This window comes from Cotesia typhae, unplaced genomic scaffold, assembly GCF_013202065.1.
Source record: "Cotesia typhae breed Kobodo isofemale line unplaced genomic scaffold, CoteBio_Ctyphae contig_119, whole genome shotgun sequence".
In the NCBI taxonomy this organism is placed as follows: domain Eukaryota; kingdom Metazoa; phylum Arthropoda; class Insecta; order Hymenoptera; family Braconidae; genus Cotesia; species Cotesia typhae.
This window is the reverse complement of record NW_027423712.1, coordinates 2,635,794-2,660,783: the sequence shown is the minus strand read 5'-3', so window position 1 is coordinate 2,660,783 and position 24,990 is coordinate 2,635,794. Positions and strand designations below refer to the sequence as shown.

The following is a 24,990-nucleotide window of genomic DNA, read 5'->3' as shown; positions in this document are numbered from 1 at the left end:
AGACTGTTAGAGGTATTCCAGATATCGGTTAATTGAATTTTTCACATTGGATTTGGTAAAAAAATTGCAATTTGTGCCATTCTACGGGAACACTCTCAAGTTACACGGACGAAAGCTATGTTGAGAACTTCAAATAAGAAAGTATCTTCAATGTTTACACTTATGCTTTAAAAAGTTTTTCTCGCATCGAGTAAATACAGGATGAATTTAATTTCGATTTCTTTTCATCCTCTAATTTTTTTTGTTTTATGTGACAATAAAATCTATTTCTGTTTGGTTAAAAACGTATTTGATATGTATTAAAAAAAAAAAAAAAAAAAAACAATTTTTTAATTTTTAAATAATTTTTTTTGGTAATTTTATATTTTTGGTACTCAAATTATGTTAGCTTAATAGTGATCTAAAAATAAAAAATTTGCTAATTTAATCTCTTTCATGTACAAAAATTTTGAATGAACACAGAAAAAAAAATTAACTTGATTCAAGAGAAAAATTCTTGAACCAAGAATTTAATTTTGAAGAGGATAATTGTCTTGAATCAACACGCAAAATTCTTGAATCAAGTAAAATTTCCTTAAATCAAGAAAAATTTTTTTAAATCAAGAATTTTTCTCCTCAAATCAAGAATATTAAGCTCTTTAAAAATATATATACTTGATTTAAGAACATTTTTTTTTCTGTGAATTAATCAATTTTGAATTATAATAATTTTTTATAACAAACAAATATTTAAATTTTGCGTTTTTTCATTTCAGGTTTCAGATAAACTCAAATTAAATTTAATTAATGAATTTTTCTTTATCTTTTTAATTACCTGATGACCCTATCACCATGACACCGAGGATGGCAATGAAGAGACCAATTGTTTTGTGCAGCAGCCGCATCTCCTCGAGTTAAATTCAGTCTTATTCACCCTACCGCCATCTTAATCACTGCGTCCTGCAAACAGAATAAGTAATGACGAGTATTAATAACACAGCAACAATAATAATAATAATAATAATCATAATAAGAATAACAGTTGCCGTAATGAATATAGATATAAAGGAGTATAATCCGAGTAAACATAAAACAAAGCGAGATAAATACCCTTTCTCTATACGTGGATGAAATTTACAATATGATATTAATTAATAGCAGGTCTGCATGGGAGATTATGGACAATGTTTTCCTCAGTGCATACAAAAGGATCCAGAGACAAAGTAGACCAGTAGTTAAGCGAAAAACTTTTGTGCCGGTATGAGAAAACCACTTTATGGTATAGTATCGCTTTTGTATTTCTTACTCGTTTATCCTCACAGCACCCTCATCCCTATCGCTTTAACTATCGTCATTATCGCATATACCTCATTTCCGTTAAATTGAACTACTTTCCAGATAATGCTGCTATTGTTATCCGCTAAATAAATATTACATTACATCATACACTAGATAAATTTACACATTTTCTCAAATAGGATCATGATCTGCGTAGCTATTCACCAAGTCAAAAGGATTTAATGGAAATTTGAAAGATATATATGAAACAATAGATATTGTCAAAATTAATTATAACTCTAAAAATTTTTTTCTTGATCATTTTATTTGACTGTTCTCACTGCGGAATTTAATAAGCTTTATCAAGAGTTAAGAAACATTTATTTAGACAAAATAGAAAAAGATAACAAATGAAAAAAATAATAAAGAATTTTAATGATGGATTATAAAAAATTTTCTTCCTTGGTGTAGGTTAATAATGATTTTTTTTGTTAATTTTTTTCAATAATTTAATTAATTCGAAACTTAATAATTATAACAGAATCAATAATTTTATATGTACATGGAGAGAAATTCATAGGAACTTTCCCATCTATAATTCATGGGAACCATAGCCATATATTATGGAAATCATGCCGATAATATTACAGCTATAAATATAGTTAACGTTCTTAAAATTATAGGAACCATTTCCATAATTATAGAAACATTTTCCAAAAATTATAGGTAGAATTCTTATAATTTAAGTAATCTCTCCTAAAATGGTATAGGAAAACATTTTTTCAAAATTACAGGAACGATTTCCACATTTTTCTCCCCGTGTATTCACTGTTAAAAAATATTTGTTAACTTTTAATGAATCCCTTTTTTTCCTTAAAAATTAAAAAACAGTCCCTTACATTTAATAAATAATTAATTGGGTTTAATAAATCAATTTATTTTGACAGATCATAAATTTTTTCATCAATACTGACTATTGCTATTTGTTATGGCATGTGTTCTTTTGGGTTATACTTTTTTTTTTTTATGAACATTTAAAAAATAAGTATTGAAATATTGATGAGTAATTGAAATTATAGTATTAAAATATGCAAAGTTAATTATTTTTTGGCTTCACTTAACAAATAGTCTTATGAAATTCTTAGCTATTTTTTTTTTTTTTTAAATTTATTTATAAGGAAAATTCTAGATATATTCGAATTGTAATTTAAAAAATACAGGTTAACTTTAGCATGATAAATTATCAATAACTTAAAAATTTGTTAGTCGATAACCAAGCGATGGATGAAATTCGGCAAATTTTAATTCACTTTATCGAGTAACATTCGCGGACAGTTATACATTTTACATTGAAGGAATTGAAACATGAATTTTTTATTATTCAATATTCTTCAGAATAAACGGCTTCACGGTTAGGTAAAACAGATTATATTTGGGTCCATTATGTCGCAATTTCAGTGTCAGGAGAAAATATATATCTGAAAGAAAAAAGGTGTGCAGTTAATAGTTTTTTCAGAGGGAGTCCTTGGCAAAGTTTTTCAATCGCTCAGAATGTAACGACACGGCGAAATCACGAAAAGAGAAAATGAAAGAAACGCAAAAGAGGTTACTCGGGTGCATCAGCGCTCTGGAGTAATACATATGTATAAAGATCGGGCTAAAAACGGTGTCGAGAAAAAACTAAAAGAATAAAGAATAGTAGTAAGAGTGGCAAGCACATGCTACAAAACTCCAACTCCAGCAAACAAGTGAGAACTTAATCCTTTGACGACAACCTTTGCTTCGTGTTTTTTGGTCTTTTATCTTTAGGACCTTTGTGAATGATAAATTTATTTCTTCCAATTACTCGGTTATTTTACGGAATTAAAAAACATCCGAACATTTCGTTTCTTAGTTTACTTTTTTTTTAATTTCACTAATGCGGGCTCTATGATCAAAGAAAAAATATATTTATGGACAAAAAAAAAGGCTATCTTAATTCAAATGTAATATTAGTGACTTGAAAATATTTAAAGAAAGACGACCAAAATCTTGATTGAAGTATATTTGTTCTTGATTAAAAATTTTTCAATAATTAAATAAAGTAAAATTATTTCTCAATCAATATTTTTTATCCCAATATAAAATAATGTTTTCTTCAATTAAATTCAGTTTCTCATTGCAAGATATACAGTGAGAGCTCTTAAAAGTTACCCAGGTTGTCTTTTTTGCTCTTGTTAACGTTTTATGAGAAATTGAGACAGAACTACGGTAACTTTTAAGAGTTTTCACTGTATTTTATTTACTTCAACGCAAAATAATTCAAAAAATTGTTAATTTCTATAAAAGATTAGCGCCACTTAATGGTAAATAAATTTACAAACTCCTAAAAATCTCCTTTAAAATTTTAAACGGTTTATCAGTTAACGAAGATTGTTAATTAATTGAAGTTTATAAATTAAATAATTAATTGAATAAAGAAACAATTTTAAAGACGAAAAATTTTTTAATTTACCAACCATTTATTTTGTGTATAAATATATAATAACAAAAATGAAAGCTTCGATGAAGGGAAAAAAGAAAAAATGATTTTAAATAACAATTGAAATCGTTGACAAATTTCACCGTGAATTAAAGTCTGCAACAAATTTTAAAATAGCGCTTTATGCTGTCGTCCGCTAGTAGGCGAGGTGAAAACTCCAACACGTCCGTTGATCTACGTCACTTTTTTATGCAATAAAATAGCAGTGTAAAAAATCGCAGCGTCAGATTTTTCTAGTGACCCTGCGCGGTAAAAATAAAAGAAAAAACAAAATTACACCGGGGTGAGAGAGTGGAAAGGATTTCGTACTATGTCATGGATAATTTTCGAATCCCAACATATCCAGTACGTCATATTCATTCGACCGTATTAAAATCTAACCGCACAGTGTCACTCCATGTATGCAATTATTTTATTGCACGGGCATAGTTGTCTATTTTATTTAACTTTTTGATCTCATAATTAACAAACTCACACAAATTGTTCATTTTATGATAATACTTTTTAATTACTGTTATGGAGAAATTTCCTTCGTACTAGTGAAACAAATTTAATTAAAAAGTACGGAGTTTAATTATTATTAAACGGATAAGCTGTTGGATTTTTAATTTTATTATTTATTTATTTATCTACTTTACAGCTGCTGACGGAAATGATGAAAGCATGTATTTTAGTGTGTCGAAAAAAATTGAAATTTGATATTGTGAAATTGAAAGTTGAGATTTTGTTAATGTAATTAGTATCGTATAGAATTTACCTCAGTATTTTTTATTCACACAAAAAAAATTATATGTAAAAATCAAAGAAATGGCTATATAAAAGTTACGTATGATTTTATTCGAAACAAAATTTTTGTTGAGAATAAAAGCTTTAAAAACTAATTAATTTTCTCAAACTATCATAATGATGATTATAAATTTTTGATATTTTTATTTTTTATCTATTAAAAATAAAAAAATAAAAAATAGGTGACCGTGAAATAGAAAAATTGATAAAACATCAAGTTATTTTATAAAAATCTGTTCAAAATTACCAACTTCATAAGGATAAGAATTAATAACGAAAAAACAAAAGTCGATATTTTGTTCTAGCTACTTCAACTTAATCATTTGATTACACCAATTTGAACCAATTTAAAAAAAGTTTTAAATAATTAGCATTATATGGAGTGTACTTTTAGCCGATTAGACAGTAGAGAGCAGAGTCCGTGTCTTTACCCAGCGGAAAAGTTTGCTAATGAAATGATCGATGAGCCTGACAAGGCTCCGCATAATCAACCTGCTGCTTGGTAAAACTCCCAGTCGAGTTTAAAGACAAAGTTACGGGCACTGGAATATCTAATACTAATAAAATAGTCTACGTACATCTACATCTGCAGCTATACAAATATACATATAAGAGCTAACATATAACATATAACAATGGCATTATGTACTAGGCATCACCAGTACCCTCTCGAGCATAGCCATAATTTATTCGTCATGATGAAGAAACAGCAGCAAACTTTTACACGAGAGCAAACTCCAACCATTCACGTTTAAGATCCATCAAGGGTGTTAGCATTCCGCTTGATCGACTTTGTAGTTTAAACTCGGAATTATAAAACCTACATTCACGTTTGCGCCTAATATATTAACCATCACTCGTTTGTGGTTTGTCTCGACCGAACTATCCTTGGATTTGTCTAAAGTTTTAATTGCCAAGACGGTAATTGATCAGATTGAGACTTTGCTTCTGGATTTTAATTCATTGTTATTTAAGGGAGATTCCCGACTAGAAATTTTTTCGTGATCCTTAGAAGGACCGGACCGGGCATACCCGATCTAGACCAGATAAGGAATGTAACGCAGATGATTTGCCTGGACCTGATCAGGAAAACCTTATCTGGACCCGATCAGGAAAATTTTATCAGGACCCGATTCGGAATTCCTAATCGAATCTGGATGAGATTTTCCTAATCGGATCCAAATCAATCATCTGCGTTATATACCTTGGCTAATTCAAATCGGGTATGCCCGGTCCGGTCCCTTTAAGAAACACGAGTGTTTGGTTTCGAGAAAATTGTTTGATAAAACAAATTTATCAATTGATATTATAAATGTGTTATTTCATATATTATTATATTTATTATTACACTATTATGTTATTATTAAATAAATATTATTAATTATATATTAAATATGTTTATTAAATATTTTTAACCAACTAATTAATTCTTATTAATTTTTTTGGTAGAATATTTTTCACAACAAAAAAAAATGATTAAAAAAAAATGAATAGGATAATAACGATGTTTTTTATTTATCTTCATTAGATGCTTGTTTTTTTATTCTTGAAACTCTGTGACCATCCCAATCTTTAGCATTATTCAATACTGAAGATAATGTTTGATGCAACTTGTTATCAGGAATAATTTCTTCATTATTTTGAAATTTCTGTCTGACTGCAGCTAAAATGAAAATTTAAATCAATTATGTACGTAATGAAATAAGTGATAATAAAAAAATAATAATAATCATGTATAAAAAAATAGCATACAATTAAGAAATAATTAATTAGTTATCAACGAAAGTAATGCTGCACTATATAATGATTTACTTACTTTTTATACAAGTGAGAAAAGTCGTATCTTTGAAAACTTTTTTATTTGAAGTTGATTTAACTGCGACAAACGACAGTGCTACGTCTCTTGATATATAAGCGCGAATAATATTACCCATATTACGAGTAATGGTAATTTTTCCATCAAGAGAAAAGTATAAACGTTTATTCTGGAAAAGAAAATTTATTTTAATTATTTGTATGATTATAAAATTATAATGATGTGCATTTTATCAAGTATGACAACTTCAACATTGTCAGAGTTACTATATTAGATCTTTCTTATATTTATATATAAGATTATAGTATATTAAAAACATACAATTTTACTCTTGTATTTTTCGTCTTTTGATTTTTCATTGAATTTATCAAACTCTTCGATTGTTGATAGCGGAAATTCTAATTTTCGGACCACGTGATTCCCTTCACCTTCAGGGTCTGTTTGACTGGAATCTAACAGCAGAGTACTGTTATTTTTTTTTATTTCAGACAGAATTTGGGTAACGTCAGCAGATATGTTTTGGATCTGGCCTTTTAAATTTGCGAATTGTTTTGACAGACTGTTGTAATTTTCTTTCATACGCTCAAGCAAAAAATCTGTTGAAAATAAAATATATATTACTGTAATGATTTAAATATCAAAATTCTTGCACTAATACAAATATAAGAATCGATTCCATGATTTCAGAATAAAATCCATGCTATAACCTTAGATAATAATTGTAATAAATATAGATAACATAATGAAAAAAAAATAAAATTATTTTTGTTACCATTAGATACTGTATTTTTGTTGATGATGAACTCGATCTAGCCTCTAATATGTTTATTTCAGCTTCTGAGTCGGATTTATTACGATGATGATATTGAGATGGATTATCAGCAATTATTGCTAATGTATTGTCTTCATGTAGTCTTTCCACACGCATATTTAAATTCCTCAAACTTGGGTTGATTTTTTTCAATTTTCTATCTTTAATTGATGGAGATTGTGATGGTGATAATGATGATGCTGATAAGGGTGATAGTGGTGTAGATGGTGAACTAATTCTTTTTCTTTTCTTTGAGCCATCAATGTAGTTGCTACTGTCATTGATCCGTTTTTGCTTAGTTTCATTATTTATTTTTTTAAAACGTTTAGATAACGATGACGGTGGTGATAAAGATGACGATGATGATGTTGATGTAGATGATGAGTTGAGACTATTTTTTTTTAGACGTTTTACAAAAAGTCTGTCCGTTTGGATAGGTTTCTTCACTTTTTTTTGGTTACAATTTTTTGGACTTTTAAATTTCTTCGATTCTAGTGGGATAAAAAATTTTAATAACTTTTAAAGTGGGATAAATAACATTTTAAATAGAACAAATAAAATGACAGCAGCATAACTTAATTAATTGTAAAAAAATTAGCAATTAAAAATAAATAACATTTTAAATAGAACAAATAAAATGACAGTAGCATAACTTAATTAATTGTAAAAAAATTAGCAATTGAAAATAAATTGATATTAATTAATATTCCTTGTCAAAAAATTTTATCAGTATAAAATTTATCAGAAATTAATCAACAATGTTTACATTTTGAATAATAAATATTACCTGGAATTTCAGTGGGTTCATTGGCTAACTCTGAAGCTGCTTGGCTAAATATATTATCCAGTTTTGATTTATCCTTTGATGACGATTTTAACTTGAAAGTCTTTTCAACCGCAGCAGCTTTTGCTTTAGCAGACTGCTCGTTATCAGTAGAAAAAGCATAAGGTTCTTTTTCTAATCGTAGTAATTTTTTTTCTGCCTCTTCCATTGTTTCTGATAACATTAATTGTAATTGTAATTACTTTCTTGTTATTATGACAATAAGATATTAATTTTAATAAATCTATAATTCAAATAACAATACATTACTTGCTACGCCACGTATTTCAACATGAAACGTTGGCCACGTCGGATCAGGCTCATCACAATATTTCACCATTGTTTGTAATAATTTGCAATATTTAGAATTTTTTAGCAATGATTCAGGCATATATTTACATCCAGTACCACCGTATTCTTTATAATGATCTAACCAAGAACTTGGTATTATATCTATTTCTTTACTGGATGAATCATTTACAAATAGAACTAACGCGTACTTGTAAGTCATCTGAAAAAACGGATTATTGAAATATAAAATTATTTCAAGAAATAGCAAAAAATTTTAATACACTTTTTCAATGATTTCTGACTAACCTTGTAATTAAACTTAATAACGAAGCTTTAAACACTACACAAATTTTTATCTAATTAATTTAATCCACAAGTTCGTATTTTATACACAATACACTGAGTAATATAATAATCTAGATATAAGTTTATAGTACTTTATTCACTTTTTTTTTATTTAACACACATTATATTAATTATTCTTAACCTAATTGTTTAAGTTATTCAGTTTTTTTGTTAAACTTATAAATTTCACTTATAATTTATATATTTTAATATACTAATCGACATATAATTTTTACACAATGTAAAAAAAATATAATTATTAGTTAAATATTCAACAAATGATTCTCTATGACACAAAACTTTTGTCACTCGCAAAATTGATAAACTGATCTAGGTCTTCTTTCAACAAACAACACTGTATACAAGTTCAGACATGTTATTTAGTGACGCCACCCGCGGTCGCTTGTATATACTCACTATTCGTTGTTTATGTTTTATTGATATTCATATTTTGGTACATTTTTTGATAAAACATACTATTCACGCGGTATATATTCTTAAATATACTAATTACTATAAACAGATTCTAAACAGAAATTTTATTTCACACAGATTTATTTCTTACTTCTGACGCTTAAATAGTTATATTCATCGAATTTTAATGAAGCGATACACTGCACAAAATGCGATGAGTCGTATTGTGACGTCACGCATCGCTTCATATACATTTCACATTGTTTATACTATACTTGTGTTTATATTCATGTAATTTAATAGAAATTGAAGGCAGTTTTTTTTTGTTATATAATTATATATTATAATATACTCAAGTATCCCTTATAGTAAATATTAATTTAAATCGTACTTAAAAAAAAAAATGAACTATATTAATTCAAAATAAAATTAAAAATATATACCGCTACGTAAAATAATAAATGTTAGATTCAAATAATATAAGTTCATTGAAAATTTTTATATTTGTAAATAGTTTTATTTATGATAATAAATATATTAATTAAAATATTATTTAGTGAGAATTTACGACACTAAAAATGTCAGATAATAAAAAACAACGGAAAATTCGTGAGCTCACTCGTCAAAGAGTTAGAAAATATCGTCAAGCTCGAATGAAGTCCAATGAGGAAGTAGCTGGTTTGAGTGAACCATTAGTTTCTATTTCAAATGAGAGTGGTAGTCATCATGACTTTGTAAATTCAAATAATGAGAACAGTGATCATGAATCTGGTCAAAATGCAAATATTTATGCAACAAACGGCAGTGAATTGAGTGATGCATCAGGTGATGAAGATTCATCAGTAATAAATGAAGATTTCAGTGAAAATCTTAGTGATAGTGGTGAGTTTAATGATGATACTGAAGACGAATGTATTGATAATGAAAATAATCAATTAGACGCGATAGAAGAACTTCGACAGTGGGCGCTAATGAATCCACTTATTATACATACTAGATTAGAAGGGCTATTAAATATACTCAAAAAATATAATTACCCTGATTTGCCTAAAAGTGCAAAAACATTTTTAGGTACAGGAACCAATTGTTATGAAATTGAAAAACTAGATGAAAGTGACCCCGGCGAATTCATATATTTTGGAATAAAAAATAATATTTCAAAATGTATTAATCTTGATATACATGAAGTTGATGATATTCAATTAATAATAAATGCTGATGGACTACCTCTATTTAAATCCAGTTCTAAACAATTCTGGCCAATTCTGTGTAAAATATTTCATTATCCTGATGTTTATAAACCTTTTCCTATCGCTGTGTACTGTGGTAATCAAAAGCCAAATAATGTAAATAGTTATTTAAAAAAATTTGTGACAGAAATGAATGAATTACAAGAATCAGGCTTTCAGATAAATAATAGAATATTTACAATATCCATAAAAGCTTTTATATGTGACAGACCAGCACGTGCTTTTATGAAGTGTATTATAGGTCATGGTGGGTATTACGCATGCGAGCGCTGTGAAGTGCAAGGAACGAGAGTGAATAAATGAACAATTTATCCAATAGATACAGAAAATTGTGTGCCCAGAACAGACGAGTCGTTTCGAAACCAAAGCAACGTTTATCATCATAAAAGACGATCCCCTTTACTGGATATAAATCCACCGATAGATCTTATCCACGATTTTCCTTTAGACTCGATGCATTTAGTTTTTCTAGGAGTGTTTAAAAACTGTTTGAGTATTGGTTAAACGGAAATATGAAGTCGGCGAAGCTAAGTAAAACATTAAAAGATTTATTATCTAGTTTATTAATAAAAATACAGCGACAAATACCTATGGAGTTTCAGCGGACCACTAGATCTTTGGATGATATTGCAAAATTCAAATCAATTGAATTTCAGTTTATATTGTTGTACATTGGACCTATTATTTTAAAAAAAATCCTGTCTAAAGATGTTTATAAAAATTTTTTACTCCTTCATGTTGGTATCAGAATCTTATGGTCCAGAGATTTAGCTGTCACTAAAAGAAAACATGCTCAGATATTTTTGAAAAATTTTGTTCAAACAGCAATTGAAATATATGGTGAAACTTGCCTTATCGGAAATATGCATAGCTTAATACATATTGCAGATGATACAGAATACATGAAATGCTCTATATCTGAATTAAATGCTTATGCTTTCGAAAATGAATTAGGAAAAATGAAGAAATTGATACGAAATGGAAATAAACCACTCTCACAGTTATGTCGTCGTTTTAATGAATTATTTTTTAAAAATATTGAAAAGCCAGCATTACCAAGAAATATAAAAATTATCAGACAATTACAACCAAATGATGATGGAACGATTACTGTAAAAAAAGTTCAATATAAAGGAGTAACTCTATCGACAAAGTGTCCAAATAATACTGTGATATTGAAAAACAATAAAATATTACAAATTGATAACATTTATATTCCCTCAGATGACAATAATATTACAATTACTGGACAAACACTAAAAAAAAAAACAACCAATTTACAACTATCCATGTTCATCAGAATCATTGAATATGTGGAAGGTGACTAGAAGAGATTCCAACATTATCACTTGTTTATTAACTAACATTGGAAAAAAAAATGATTTGTATTGACTTAAGTACAAATCAAAAAGAAAAAGTGTACGTAATTCCTTTACTTCATACATGAAACACTTGCATAAAACACATTGCATTATGTTGACTTTGACATTTAGTGTAATAGCATACTTTATTATTAGATTATGTCATTATAATTAAATTTTTTTATATATTTTTCAAATTTATGAACATGATATGTAATCCTAAGTTTATATCAATGTAACTTTAAAAAAGTTTATTTATTAAAAATTGAATTTATTATTATTATTATTATTATTATTATTATTATTATTATTATTACTACTATTATTATTTACTTGGCTGTATGAAATCTACTAGATCAATATCGAACGATTGAACTCATTAAAATTTTTTATGAAAAATATTTTGAATTGAATTAAGTTATCATTTAATATAGATAAATGACTCTTATTAATTTGATCTGATACAAATACAACCTAACTTATGGTATAAGTATGACAATCATGATGTGAAACATGTCATACTTAATAATTTTTTATACTATGATAACTGTATTTAGTCCTGATGCAGTATACTTTACAATACCTGATTATATTTTACATCAGGCTAGCTTCATCAAGTCCACACCTGGTCCTGATGTAGTATGCCTTACCATACTTTATTATATTTTATATAAGGCTATCCTCATCTGGTCCAGACCTGGTCCTGATGTAGTATGCCTTACCATACTTTATTATATTTTACATCAGGTTATCCTCATCTGGTCCAGAAATGGTCCTGATGTAGTATGCCTTACCATACTTTATTATATTTTACATCAGGCTCTCCTCATCTGGTCCAGACCTGGTCCTGATAGGGCTTACTGGATTTGACAAGCCTTATTCTATCCTGATCCGGTCCAGATATATTAACTGGTTCAGCCTAACTTTTTTTCTAGTCGGGTTGGTTCTTGCTGATTTTTACTAATGGAAATCTTGAATTTATTTTTAAATAAATATTTCGAGTGAATTTTATTTTTTATATGAAACTTTTTTATTTTTTAAATTTATATTTTTTTCTGAAACTTGAAAAATTTTTGACAAAGTAACATTTCTCTTAGTGAAAATTAAAAAAAAGTCCATTTCACATTCAGGATAGATGTGGATTTCTCAAATTATGTAAAGTTAATTTTAAATTATTATTGCCCGTGTAAAAAAAAATTGTCCTAAAAGAGTTATAAGCTTAGGATCCTAAACGTGACACAATTTAGGGCATTTTTATGACAAATTTATGATACCAACCCGAAATGAAATTTCAATTTTAGAAAAATATTGTCGCAATTACTCAGAGAAAAAATATTGTAAAAAGTACTTTTATGACAATTTTTAGACACTTTTATGTCAATTTTAAAATACTTTTATGAAAATTTTAGGACATTTTTAAGACAATTTTATAACACATGACAATTTTAGGACAATTGTCATAAAAGTATCCTAAAATTGTCATAAAAGTATCCTAAAGTAGTCATAAAAGTGTCCTAAAATTGTCATAAAAGTATCCTAAAGTAGTCATAATATTGTCATAGAAGTATCCTAAAATTGTCATGTGTCAATAAAATTGTCTTAAAAATGTCCTAACATTTTCATAAAAGTATTTTAAAATTGCCATAAAAGTGTCCTAAAATTGTCATAAAAGTGTCCTAAAATTTTCATAATATTATTCTTATATTTTACATATATGTATCTTAAAATTGTCATAAAAGTACTTTTTACAATATTTTTACTCTGAGTAATTGCGACAATATTTTTCTAAAATCGAAATTTCATTTCGGTTTAGTGTCATAAATTTGTCATAAAAATGTCCTAAATTGTGTCACGTTTAGGATCCTAAGCTTATGACTCTTTGAGGACAATTTTTTTTTACACGAGTGATGGCTCAAAAATTATTGACAAATAAAAAGTAAAATGTGTAAATTAAAGCTCGTCTTATTACCATTTCTAAACTAATTTTTTTTTCAAAATTTATAATTTAAATGTAAAATTATTTTTAATACATTTTTTAACTTTACACCTGATAATACTCCGTGAAAAAATGTTTAATTTAAAAAAATAACATTTTTTAAATAAAAATATTTCATCAGATGCATTAAAATAATATTTAAAAACATATTTATGATAAAAAATATATTTTGAAATAAAAATTAAACAACATGAATGCGATGAAAAGCTTTGTAAGTGTACAATAAACAAATAAACCATCCTTCATAAAGCGAAATTCCGTAATAAATATCACAATTGGATTCAATTTACATCAAACATCAACTTGGCTTATCAATGATAAATAAAACGCGATAAAATAAATAAAAAGAAAAATTAAAAATTACAACCTCATATCGATAATTTTTCATTCTGTACGTAAACATAATATTTGTGTTTTTATTTTTATACGGCAGTAATATATTTAAGTTTTAAGAATGAAAATTTAATCTCGTTATAACAGTAATTTATACATGGCGCTTTAGTTACTTTCCAGGAACGCAAAGTATAAGTATATAGTATAGTAACAGGGTAAAAACTTTTTTCACTATTTTACATCCACATTTACATCTAAGTCTACGCTGACGGTACAATATGACACTACGGACATATATATCCAGTAAAAGTTGAAGAAAAGCAGGAATGTCAAACTTTTTAAACGCTGTTAGGTGTGAACAACGTTTTTCGTTGGACAAACTAGACAAGAATTCTGAAAAGTTATACCGTTGGCTTTTGTCGGTTAGTTTTGTTACTATACATATATGGTGGGAAGTTTATGTGTTTTATTGTACATATAACCGCTGAGAGAAGAGAGAGAGAGAGAGAGAGAGAGATGTATAAAAAAAAAAAAACAACAAGAAATAAGGCAGGAGACAAAGAAAAAGTTAAAAGTAAAAGCGACTGCGACTATGCAATGTGGCATCTTCTTGTATCGCTGGAAGAACTTGTAACAAGCCGGTATAAAATTATAAGACACTGAAAGATGCTCTCTAGTGTTATTATAGCAAGTCGTTTGCTTGGAAAAAAGGTTGCACAGAGGATCCGTGGAATAAAGTGAATTAAAATATGTAAAGTTTTAATAAAAATTCTTTTTTGGTTATAAAATAAGGGAAAATAAATTAGCATTATAAAATGGTGGTAATAGCGAGTGAGGTTTTTGTTGACGGAGAATAAGTACATAAAAATCAAGCAATGTAGAAGTGAAGTTAAATTCTACCGGGTTCAAATCTCGAGAGAGTAGAATAGAATCCTGAGTGAAGACGTAAGGAAACGAGCTCCCGAATCTACAGGTAGCGAAATAGATAGCTTTATATATATATATATATATATATATATATATATATATATATATATATATATATATATATATATATATATGTATAATGATAGGGAAGAATCATGGTGAGAAAACGAACAAAATAATATTATGGGAAATGAAATCTGCTAACTTTTTCAGTTGATTTATTTGGTAAAGACATTGGTTATGCATCGATTAATTCCTTTAATTTCATTTTTTATTATTCTGACAACCAACGCTTGTAGAGATCGATTACACACTACCCAGTTCAGATTTTTGTACGTCACTTGTTTCATTGATTCTCCATTTTTTTATGTTTCATCCAAAAACAGTTTCATCTTTTGAAATTAATTGTCGAAAAATTTTTTCTGCCTGACGGCGACTCGTTTTACTGGTGTTATCCTATTCATTGGGAAAAAAAAAATCCAAAAATAATGAATCCGGGAAAATACTAGAATCTAGGATCGCAAAAATTAATGCCAATTTAAAATAGAGGAATTTTTGTTAGTTTTCGTTGTGGTTATTATATTTCAGTGATTATTTTTAAAGTAACGCCTAAATATTTAGTATTGTACGTATTATTTTTCCAATTTTAAAATATACCCTTTTTATTATTAAATATAATAAGACATGCATGACTTACTTTTCGAGACAAGCATATGACTACAGGAAAAATCAACGATAGACTTTTGTACGTGTTCATAATAAAAAAAAAAAAAAATTTAGAGTTCGATAATCCACAAAAGAATAGACGCATTGGAGAGCGTGAATTATAAAGACAAAGAACAAAATGTACAATTTTAATTCTGAAAGACTTGATGAATAGACTCATATATTTTTTAGCTATATTTGAAGAAGAAAAAAAATTGATGGAACTTTTTATATAACTGACATAGATGGTAGATATATTGAAAATTAATTTAATTTTTTTTTATTTTTTTATTCTCAGTCTAATAAAAATCATGTTAATTTTCCCGTACCCTTTATTTTGCATGCACAATTAAAAAAATTTCCAATATACCATTTTCAGGCATGGTAAAAAAATTATTTAAAAACTGTATATAGAAAGCGATTAGAAGACAAGTAAAAATAAAAATCCAAGAACATGAAATAAAAATAGTTAAATAGATTAGCACCAGTAGGGTACCTTGAATAAAAAGTACGTGAAAGTCGGGAGATTCTCTAGAACGCAGCGACAATAAATGTCATTACCAAAGTTGCCGCTTGTCACAATTTCGCACAAAGTGTATGTGGCAAAAAGTACCCTATAGTTATCGTTGTATGTCCACTCGTTATATTGCTCTATTTTATTTTCATCGTTAAGGTCATACGGTAATGCAATTTATACCAAAAATTATAACGTCAGATGGAAAAAAAATTTTTTCTGACGGCCAGATAAATTACTGCGGGCGACGATTATTTATATTTCTGAGGTCACATTATATTATTATTTTTTTATAAAAAACATCATGAAATAAAATAAAAAAGTTGTCTTCAATTTATTTAAGTGGGCGCATATTTTTCCGAAGTTTAAAACTCAATTATCGGAGAGATAATTTCACCTCTAATTCGATAACGAAACAATATACTTGGTAATGGAGTAATTGAGTTTTTTTAATGGAGGAAAAAATTCTTTGTTCTTAAATGTTAGTTTTCAAATTCAATTTTCATTAAGTGGCGCGCTGGAAATTTTTTTACTTTAAATATTTACTCAAGTTACAACTTAATAATAGTTATAAATAATTTAAAAAAAATGTTTATTCGTGAAGAGATATTGATAACCGAATATTAAAAAAACAATACTTTCAACATATTTTTAACCCGAATTATAAACTTTCTTTCTTGAAATACAATAGCTGTGATTTGTAAAAAAAAAAAAAAAAAAAAAAAAAGGAGAAATGAAAAAAAAACTGAAAACATGTACATAAAAAATGAGGATATTTATCAATTATTTAATGCATGGACTTGTTTTGGAGTTTCCAATCATTTTCCACACTGGTGCAAAATGTATTTGCACATATATAATTAATGTATAAAATGTCAATGAAAACGGTTTAATTTCAAGTGCAATTCCTGTGGAGTATTAATCGATAAAACACGTATTAATCATTGACATTGTCGTTATTGTTGATGTTGAATATCGTAAACATAGAGAACAAACTTGTTAAGTGATCAGAATTAAATAGTCAATTGATTAGGTATAAATAGCATTCAAGTATGCAAGCTGCGTCGAGTGATACGCATTGTAGGATCTAGGATACAGCGTATCATGTGAAATGCATAGAAATAATAATTGAAATTTAAAAAAATATGAAACTATATTGATGGCTTTTGCATTGTGAGCTGTCTCAGTACAAGTGCCGCTTTTTAATTGTCTGGAAATTCAAAGATAACAAGGCTCTCGATGCTACAATCCACATGTGTGTATAGTTATAAGTCATGAGTGTGTGTATCTGTATGAACATTTGCATCTATATGACATGCGTGGGTGGTAGGTCGTAGGAAATCGAAATTCACTTTGCTGTACTCGCGACCTGTCGACAGATGTCTCGCCGCGAAGTCACTCGATTTATAGTTCCAGTGTCTCGCGTCGGTGCTTCCGAGATATCTCTATATCATACATGATGAATTGTTTCATAAATTAATCACAGATTCCTCTTGTTTTCTTCGCCAGAGACAATGGCCATTTAATATGGACTACGTTGATGCTTTTTCTTCTTTTATTTTAGGCCAAGAATAGACTCCTCACGTTTCTTTAAGAGGTAAGAATAATTGATATTCGAAATTATTTATACCAAAAGATCTTATGCGGGTTGCACTGTCAGTAGAGTGCTTGAATAAATGATTAAATTTATTTATAAACTATATTGAAACTTTTTTTTTGTTCTCTTGAAATAATTCTTCTCTACTTCTCTTGGTTGCTCAATTTAATAAGTACCGAAACAAATTGAGCACAATTAAGATCTTTTTGTGACAATTTTAATGCCTTAGAATAGTCTAAATCTTCTATAATTAAGACTAGCAACCTGCTGTCACTGCGTAACTGCCAAGAATTATGAACCATGAATAAAAGAACATTGGCGTTATGATTTTTCGATATTTATAATCACAATATACATAGTTTGGGTATTTTTAGAGTAACTTTTAAGAATAATATTGCTCTGTCAGAATCAATTACCAATAATTTAATGACAAATTTTACAAAAGCAAACATATAAAACTTACAAACTATTTAAAACTTTTTTAAGTGGTTGACGTAAAAAATTGACTATCACTAAAAAATACATAAAGTCTTGAAAAGGCACAAGTTCACGTAAAGAACTTTTTTATGGTACCAAATTTAACTATAAAAATTAAATTCCATTTAAAATAAAAATATGCCTGTCATAAAAGTTTTTTTCGTCTTTTAATTATTAAGATGAGAAATTGAATTTCAAGTTACGGCCTTAATAAAACACATATTCAGTTCAATAACTAAATTTAAATGAAAAAACCAATTTTATTGTATAAATACGCTGGAGACAAAAATTTCCTTATTCCTTTAATTTTATAAATTATACACAGAAAAAAAAATTAATTTGAATCTGGAAATAATTTTGAAGAAATTCTTAAACTGAGAAACAATGTTAGCATCTTGACACAACGTTGTTGACTTTGAAAAAAAAACTTTTGACTTGCACTTTGAGGTGTGCAATCTAAATACTCTTTAGTAAATTTACTATCGACGAATTTGGTATAATTATTAGCAAGTATCACACTTTGGTGAGTCAAAAAAGCTTCTTATGATGAAAAGCCCAGTGAAAGCTCATCGCTGAAGACATTGTTACGGAATGCCCGAGGGTAGTAAAGTCAGCGTACGTTGAGGATTTACAAAGAGCCTGGCGTCGGTACTACCCTCGAGATATAAAGTAATGTCATGAAGACCAAGAGAGACGACAGAAGACGAAAAACGAAAGAGGAAAACGGGGAGGTAAAACGTGAGACAGACATGTAGTAAGATCTTGATATCGTTATCTCGGTCACAGAGAAATAGATATGCTGAACGTGAGTGTATCTTGACGTTCATTTCAAGACAGTAATGGTGTATTTCAATTTCGAGTAAATTATCTGTGCTCATGATCACTGGCTATACATCATGATCATGATCATCATTCTAATGATCATTATACTAGTATCCTGCCATTTTGGAACCCATCAACTTACAAAGGGTGCTCTGTATCTAGCCAATAGATTATTTCAAGTTTGATTGCTTTCTATTTTAATGGGCTTGCAATTAATTCTCAGATATTCACTAACTCTAAACATATTCTGCTTGATTAAAGAATCCATTTTGTAATGCATATTATTACGTTCATATATTCACTTTAAAGTAAACTCAAATTTTTTTTTTATCGAAAATTTTATTCACAGAAATTCTATAAAATTTTACAAAATATTTTTCATAAATTAATTAATGAATAATCATTAATCATAAATAATGAATCTCAAATTCATACAAAAAATTGAAAAGAAAATTTTAGTTAAAAAAATTAACAAAATAAATTTTTTATGGAAAAAGGTAACGTCTATTGAAAATATATTTAATTATGTAACTGATTGGATGAGGATATATATTAATACAATGAACAAAGCGAGTGTGCCAACGCAAAAGCACAAAAAGCCGTATTCACTAAATTCATACATTAATAAACCTCATTAGCTAACATAAGATTTTTAACAATATTGTCGTGAAAAATAAATGGTTATATTGTAATGTCAGAACAAATATATTAAAATATTGTTTAATAAATATGTTTTTTTTTTAACACGCTCCTATCAGGTTCAACTGTATGTGTCTATATATCTATGTATGTTACATAATATTTGAACGCGAATTTCAAATACTTTCAAACTTAGGAATAAATTGAAACTAAAAATACCGCTGTAATAAAAAACGTAACTAAAAAGTTAAAATAATTTTTAATAAATTTAAAATAAAAATGAAGTGCTTAACAACGAAATTTATTCTATCGTAAAAAAAATATGGAGTGCTTTTTAGGATATTTTAATAATGATTTTTACCAATATCTGTCAATAAAATATTTACAACAATTGTTATCAAGCAGTTTTTTAAACTATTGTTCGGTAAAAGTATTAATAAATATCAAGCATACTTCCACAGGATAACATCGAACTTCGTTATTTAATCGTGATGTTGTGCGAAATATTCTCACGGGTCAGTTAGTTTTGTTTTAATTAGTCTTCAGTTTGTGACGACCAAGTTTTAAATATAAGAAGCATTTATCAAAATCTCATTTTTATGTAACCAAAACTTAAAGAAGTCCAGAAAATTGGATAAGCCAGAAAGTCTGCGGCTGTCTTAGAGTCACTTTGTAACCAAGTTTTTTACTTTAAAAACTTATAAGACAAACTAAAAATTAAGAATTTACATCCCTTTTTAGCGAATTATGCGATTGATTGAGTTGATAAAGTTAAAGAAAAATCAGTTCTTGAGAGTCAGAAAAACTTTTAGTGGCTGATATGGATAAAGTACCTTTTTTAATGAAGACCACGTCGTATCACGTCTATATTTTGTACCACATTTAACCAATTATCGTAAATAAAATCAATCGGCCTTCTTTAGATCAATCAAAATAAAATTTTAACAAATAATATTATCAATTATACCAGAATTATATACATTGAATCAATAGCTGGAACTTATATACCATCAATTGAATTGGATATCAATTTATTTATTTATTTTTTTATTTATTTAATTTGTATGCCAAAGCAATGGCCGAATGGCAAAAATATAAAAATATAAGAATATAAAGTACATGTAAGAGTATAAACGTCTCTAAATAGGTATTGTAACAATATTGAGATTTTGTTAACATAAATTTAAAAACAATCCGAAAATTTAGGAAAATATAATCAGTATTTTACAATCAAAAGAAATATATATTTTAATGATTTGAATCGTCATCAGTGAAGCCGGGAATCAAGTTCTCTTTAAGCTCAAGGTCATGGAAGAATTTGTAAGCTTTTGTCTTGAAAGTATCAATACTAAGTGCATTTATGACATCATTTAACCAATTTACCTAATTTACCCATTGCAAATTAAATAAAATTGTTCGAATTTGTTATTAACCAACACTAAAAATAAAAAAGGTCAATTCTTCATCAATAAAGATGCCATTATCGATCAAACTAAGAATAAAATAAAAAAAAAAATTTTTCGCAAAATAGCTAAAGCTTGAAAAAAAAAATTAATTTTTTGACGTTTTCGAATTTTTCAAAAAAGGCTCTTATCAAATCTTCATGCAAATCGTTTTAATAAAACTTGCGATATCATGCCAACCATCTTCAAGAAAATAATTTGAAAAAAAAAAAAAAATTGAAGATTTAGACTCTGCTTAGATAAGTTAGATTATATGTATTTAGAGTAGCCATGTCTCTGAAAAAAATGGAAATTTCAAAAAATTCTTAAAGATTTAAACTTTTAAAATATGCAAAAAATTTTTTTTTAGAATTCTAGACAAGAATATCTCTTGATTAATAATTTAATAGATTTTGACCGAAAACAGTCTGCATAATAATGTCTATGGAAATTATAAATTTTAATGGATATAATTGGGATAATAATAATTATTGTTCTTTCAACATTTACTAATGGGTATTCCCTTTATTACAATGTCCTTCTGGTTATGCTGATGTACATTAAAGCATCGCGCGGCAATCTTTATACTATTTAATATGCAAGCAACAACGTTTGCAGTATACATTACAAAAACCAGCGGATGATAATGCCGGGTGGCTCCAAGCCCACGATAAAAACTGACTGCTTCAAGAAAATATCCTTCTTGTTTTACGCTCCTTCTATCCTCATATACATATACATATTTATAAAAATTATATTGTTTACACAACACACTACACACACATACACTAAGTACTATGTGTACAAATATGTTTAGCTCCAGGTGTTTTGTAGTTATGTGAAAGTATAATCCAAATTAAATTGCTCTATTAGTTTGCGGGAAAATTAATGCGAAAATTCATTTGTGCTACAATAAAAATAACTACTTTAACTCACAAGGATCATAATTACAATGATACTTTTTTTACCCATAAAACTTTAAGCGTAATTCGTAATAATTTTTCTTGCTTACTCTTCATCAAGACACCGCGAGTTGAAGTACTAAATAAATTTAATCCCGGCAAACCGAGCTTTGTACCATTATTTTTATCAGCCTTCATTTTGGTTTAGTTTGAAAGTTTTCTTGAAAATTCTAATGAAAATAGAATTAAGCCGCGACAATGAAAAATATTACATCTTATTCATTTTTTTATTTATGATTTACATACACTTATACTTTTTTTTCTTTTTTAATAATAATAATATTAAATAATAAATTGTAATGCAAATAATAAATTTTATGGACGAACCTATCAACAAACTTTTTTAATATCCAAATTTACTTGTTGAATAAATTTAATAATAGTAAAAACACCGTCAACTGTGAATCGGGATAACAAAATAATCAATTAAATTTTTTTAACTCTTAATGTCTAAAATTTTTTGTTTGCTTTAAAATTTTCCACTCGATTAATACTTTTTTCTAAAAAATACATCAGTTGATTCTTTCGCTTTCTTGAACACAATTTGAAAATTTTCCATATGAATTGAACACCCTCTTTTATTCCAACGCGTGAAATATAAAAAAAAAACCAATTAAAGACTGTTTTACCAGCGGCCAGCAAGCAAAATAATTGAGTAACATCAGCTATCTTCAAGCTGTATTTAGAAAAAAATTTTTATATAAGGCTACTCAAAGGACACAAAATTTCTTCAGTTACCAGCCGAAAAAAATTATTTACAATTTAACAAAATAACATTAAGCTACAATTTTTATTTCACAATTTTCCGTAAGGAATATTAAAAGATTAGAAAATTTATTTTTTCAATTGAAACGACTTTTACATGTAAAAATAGCAATGAATTAATTAAAAAAAAAAAATTTGATAAGTTCAACTATCATTTTTCTTTCGAACCTTAGGCTTTTTGAATCAATTATATTTACAAAATGACTATCAAGTACAAGTTAATGTAACAAAACATTGAGATTTAGATTTTTAGGCGATATGAGAACATGCCTTCATATTCACGTTTAAAAAAATCCTATTGAACAAAATTATTCAAAGTAAATTATTTCACAAGCTCGAAATCAAATGGAAAAGTATAAAGCTTTTAATCCACGATGATAAATTGATGGACAATGATAATGATGATGGTTAAAACTATAAATGCTTTTTAATCAATAAAGTAATTTTAGATAGAAAAGGTAAATGTATGCAGAGAAATCCGGGCAAAGGTCCAGAGGCGAACTGGTTAGAGGTAAAAAGTTTGATCGCTTGTTGCACGGCTCACAGTTTACAAAAGCTACTACTATATAATGGTGTTGAAACATAGATATATTGTGAAACTGTATACAACAAATACCTAGGGGCATTGTAACCCTTTCCTTTCCTTAACCCATTTCACGTATACATATAAATGTATATGTACGTATACATACATACCTTAATATATATATATATATATATATATATATATATATATATATATATATATATATATATATATATATATATAGACTACTGTGGATGGTTATATTCACTTCATTGTATGTCCCGGACGGCGTGTCACTGATCAAAAGCCACGTATAACAATATTCGACGGAATAGTTGGACGTTTGCTGGAAGTTCCTTTGTGTTAAGCTATTTGTGACTAGAATTTCGATACTTGCTGAATATTTAATTCTTTAAATTCTATTTCAATTTACTGGTTATTTTTAGACAAACATTACAATTATAGATGCTTAAATTTCGTCCAATGTTTGGAAGATCTAAGCTTGCAAATATTGACTATTAGTGAATTCGTATCAATTAATAGAGGCAGTTTGTTCAATTTAACTTGATAGTGTTAAATATCGTTGGTAAATATTGATATGGAAAATTGAATATATATAACATTGTTTCTTAATACTCGATAGGTAATTTCAATAGCACAATTCCATATCGATTAAAACTTCTATACTACAAATTTTGTTGTGATTCAAACCACGAAAAATTTAAACTATCGATTTTGACACTTGATTTAAAGTTTTTACATAAAATATTTAATCATGCAGTTTCGACTTTTTGGACTGGCATAATGGTATGGCTTAAAAATAAAAAGAATAACAATCAACGAAAATATTAACGATGTTTAATAATTGCCAAAATTACTGAGCAATCATACATGTGTATGAAAAGAATAACGAGCCACATTGTTACAATTACGCTTATACTTCACGATTTTTAATATAATTGGATTATTGTACAGTGTGTTTATTTGAAATAAAATAATGAAACACGAAACTTTAGAGTTGGTTTACAGAGCTTTATAATTTGATTCATTTGAGAACGATATGAAACATTATTTTTAAAAAATTAATTAGTTATTAAATTTTGTAATTATTTTATACTATTTACTCTACAGATCGATTAATTAGACATGTATTCGTTACAAAAAAATAGAACGTCCTTATTAAATTGATAAAGTTTATTGCGATATATTTGTTTTTTCTTTAAAGTTTTACAGTATGCACAAATATCAGATAAAACTTTTCAGAACCACACTCGGGAAAAACTACTTAAAACTATTTTCAATAATTAATAATGAGGATTTTTTCTTGCTAACTACCGAATATATCCAAAACCGACTATGCAGTTAAAAAGATTTAGCTTCCCAGAAGTATTTCGTGCCAAACTTTTGGTTTCAATTACTCGGTAGAACGGATTGAAAAATTGTAAAACTTTAATGAGATTATTTTGTGAACGGTTATGAATTTACTGACTGAGAATCCTTTAATTACTGATGATCAGCGAAACTTCATACTAGAATTTGATCAACATTTAAAATATGACTAAAATTTAACAGATTATCATATTGCAAACAGAAAATTGATAAAGAATCAT

The 24,990-nt window shown here is 27.5% G+C and overlaps 2 protein-coding genes across 2 annotated transcripts in view; both read right to left on the bottom strand.

The window, feature by feature from the left end:
* The window catches only part of LOC141530006 (uncharacterized), a 167,378-nt gene that overhangs the window by 54,129 nt on the left and 88,259 nt on the right, over positions 1-24,990 (bottom strand). Inside the window, exon 3 of the mRNA XM_074246839.1 lies at positions 815-939. Coding sequence (XP_074102940.1) covers positions 815-884 — 70 coding nt within the window. The 5' untranslated portion in view covers positions 885-939. The remainder of the gene's footprint in view (positions 1-814; positions 940-24,990) is intronic.
* LOC141530186 (uncharacterized) lies at positions 5,918-9,293 on the bottom strand. Its single transcript, XM_074247160.1, has 7 exons — positions 8,612-9,293; positions 8,285-8,525; positions 7,979-8,188; positions 7,153-7,682; positions 6,702-6,976; positions 6,381-6,549; positions 5,918-6,227 (listed from the first exon to the last, which is right to left on the bottom strand). Exons 2-5 carry the CDS (start codon positions 8,523-8,525, stop codon positions 6,956-6,958), a joined length of 1,002 nt encoding a protein of 333 aa, XP_074103261.1. The 5' UTR covers positions 8,612-9,293; the 3' UTR covers positions 5,918-6,227; positions 6,381-6,549; positions 6,702-6,955.

Excerpts from the sequence above, each read along its gene's own strand:
- LOC141530186 (XM_074247160.1), bottom strand. The coding sequence starts at position 8,525 with ATGACTTACAAGTACGCGTTAGTTCTATTTGTAAATGATTCATCCAGT. Across the intron at positions 8,189-8,284 it reads TGAAATACGTGGCGTAGCAA|AAACAATGGAAGAGGCAGAA; the intron begins GTAATGTATTGT and ends TAATGTTATCAG. Across the intron at positions 6,977-7,152 it reads CAAAAATACAGTATCTAATG|ATTTTTTGCTTGAGCGTATG; the intron begins GTAACAAAAATA and ends TATTTTCAACAG.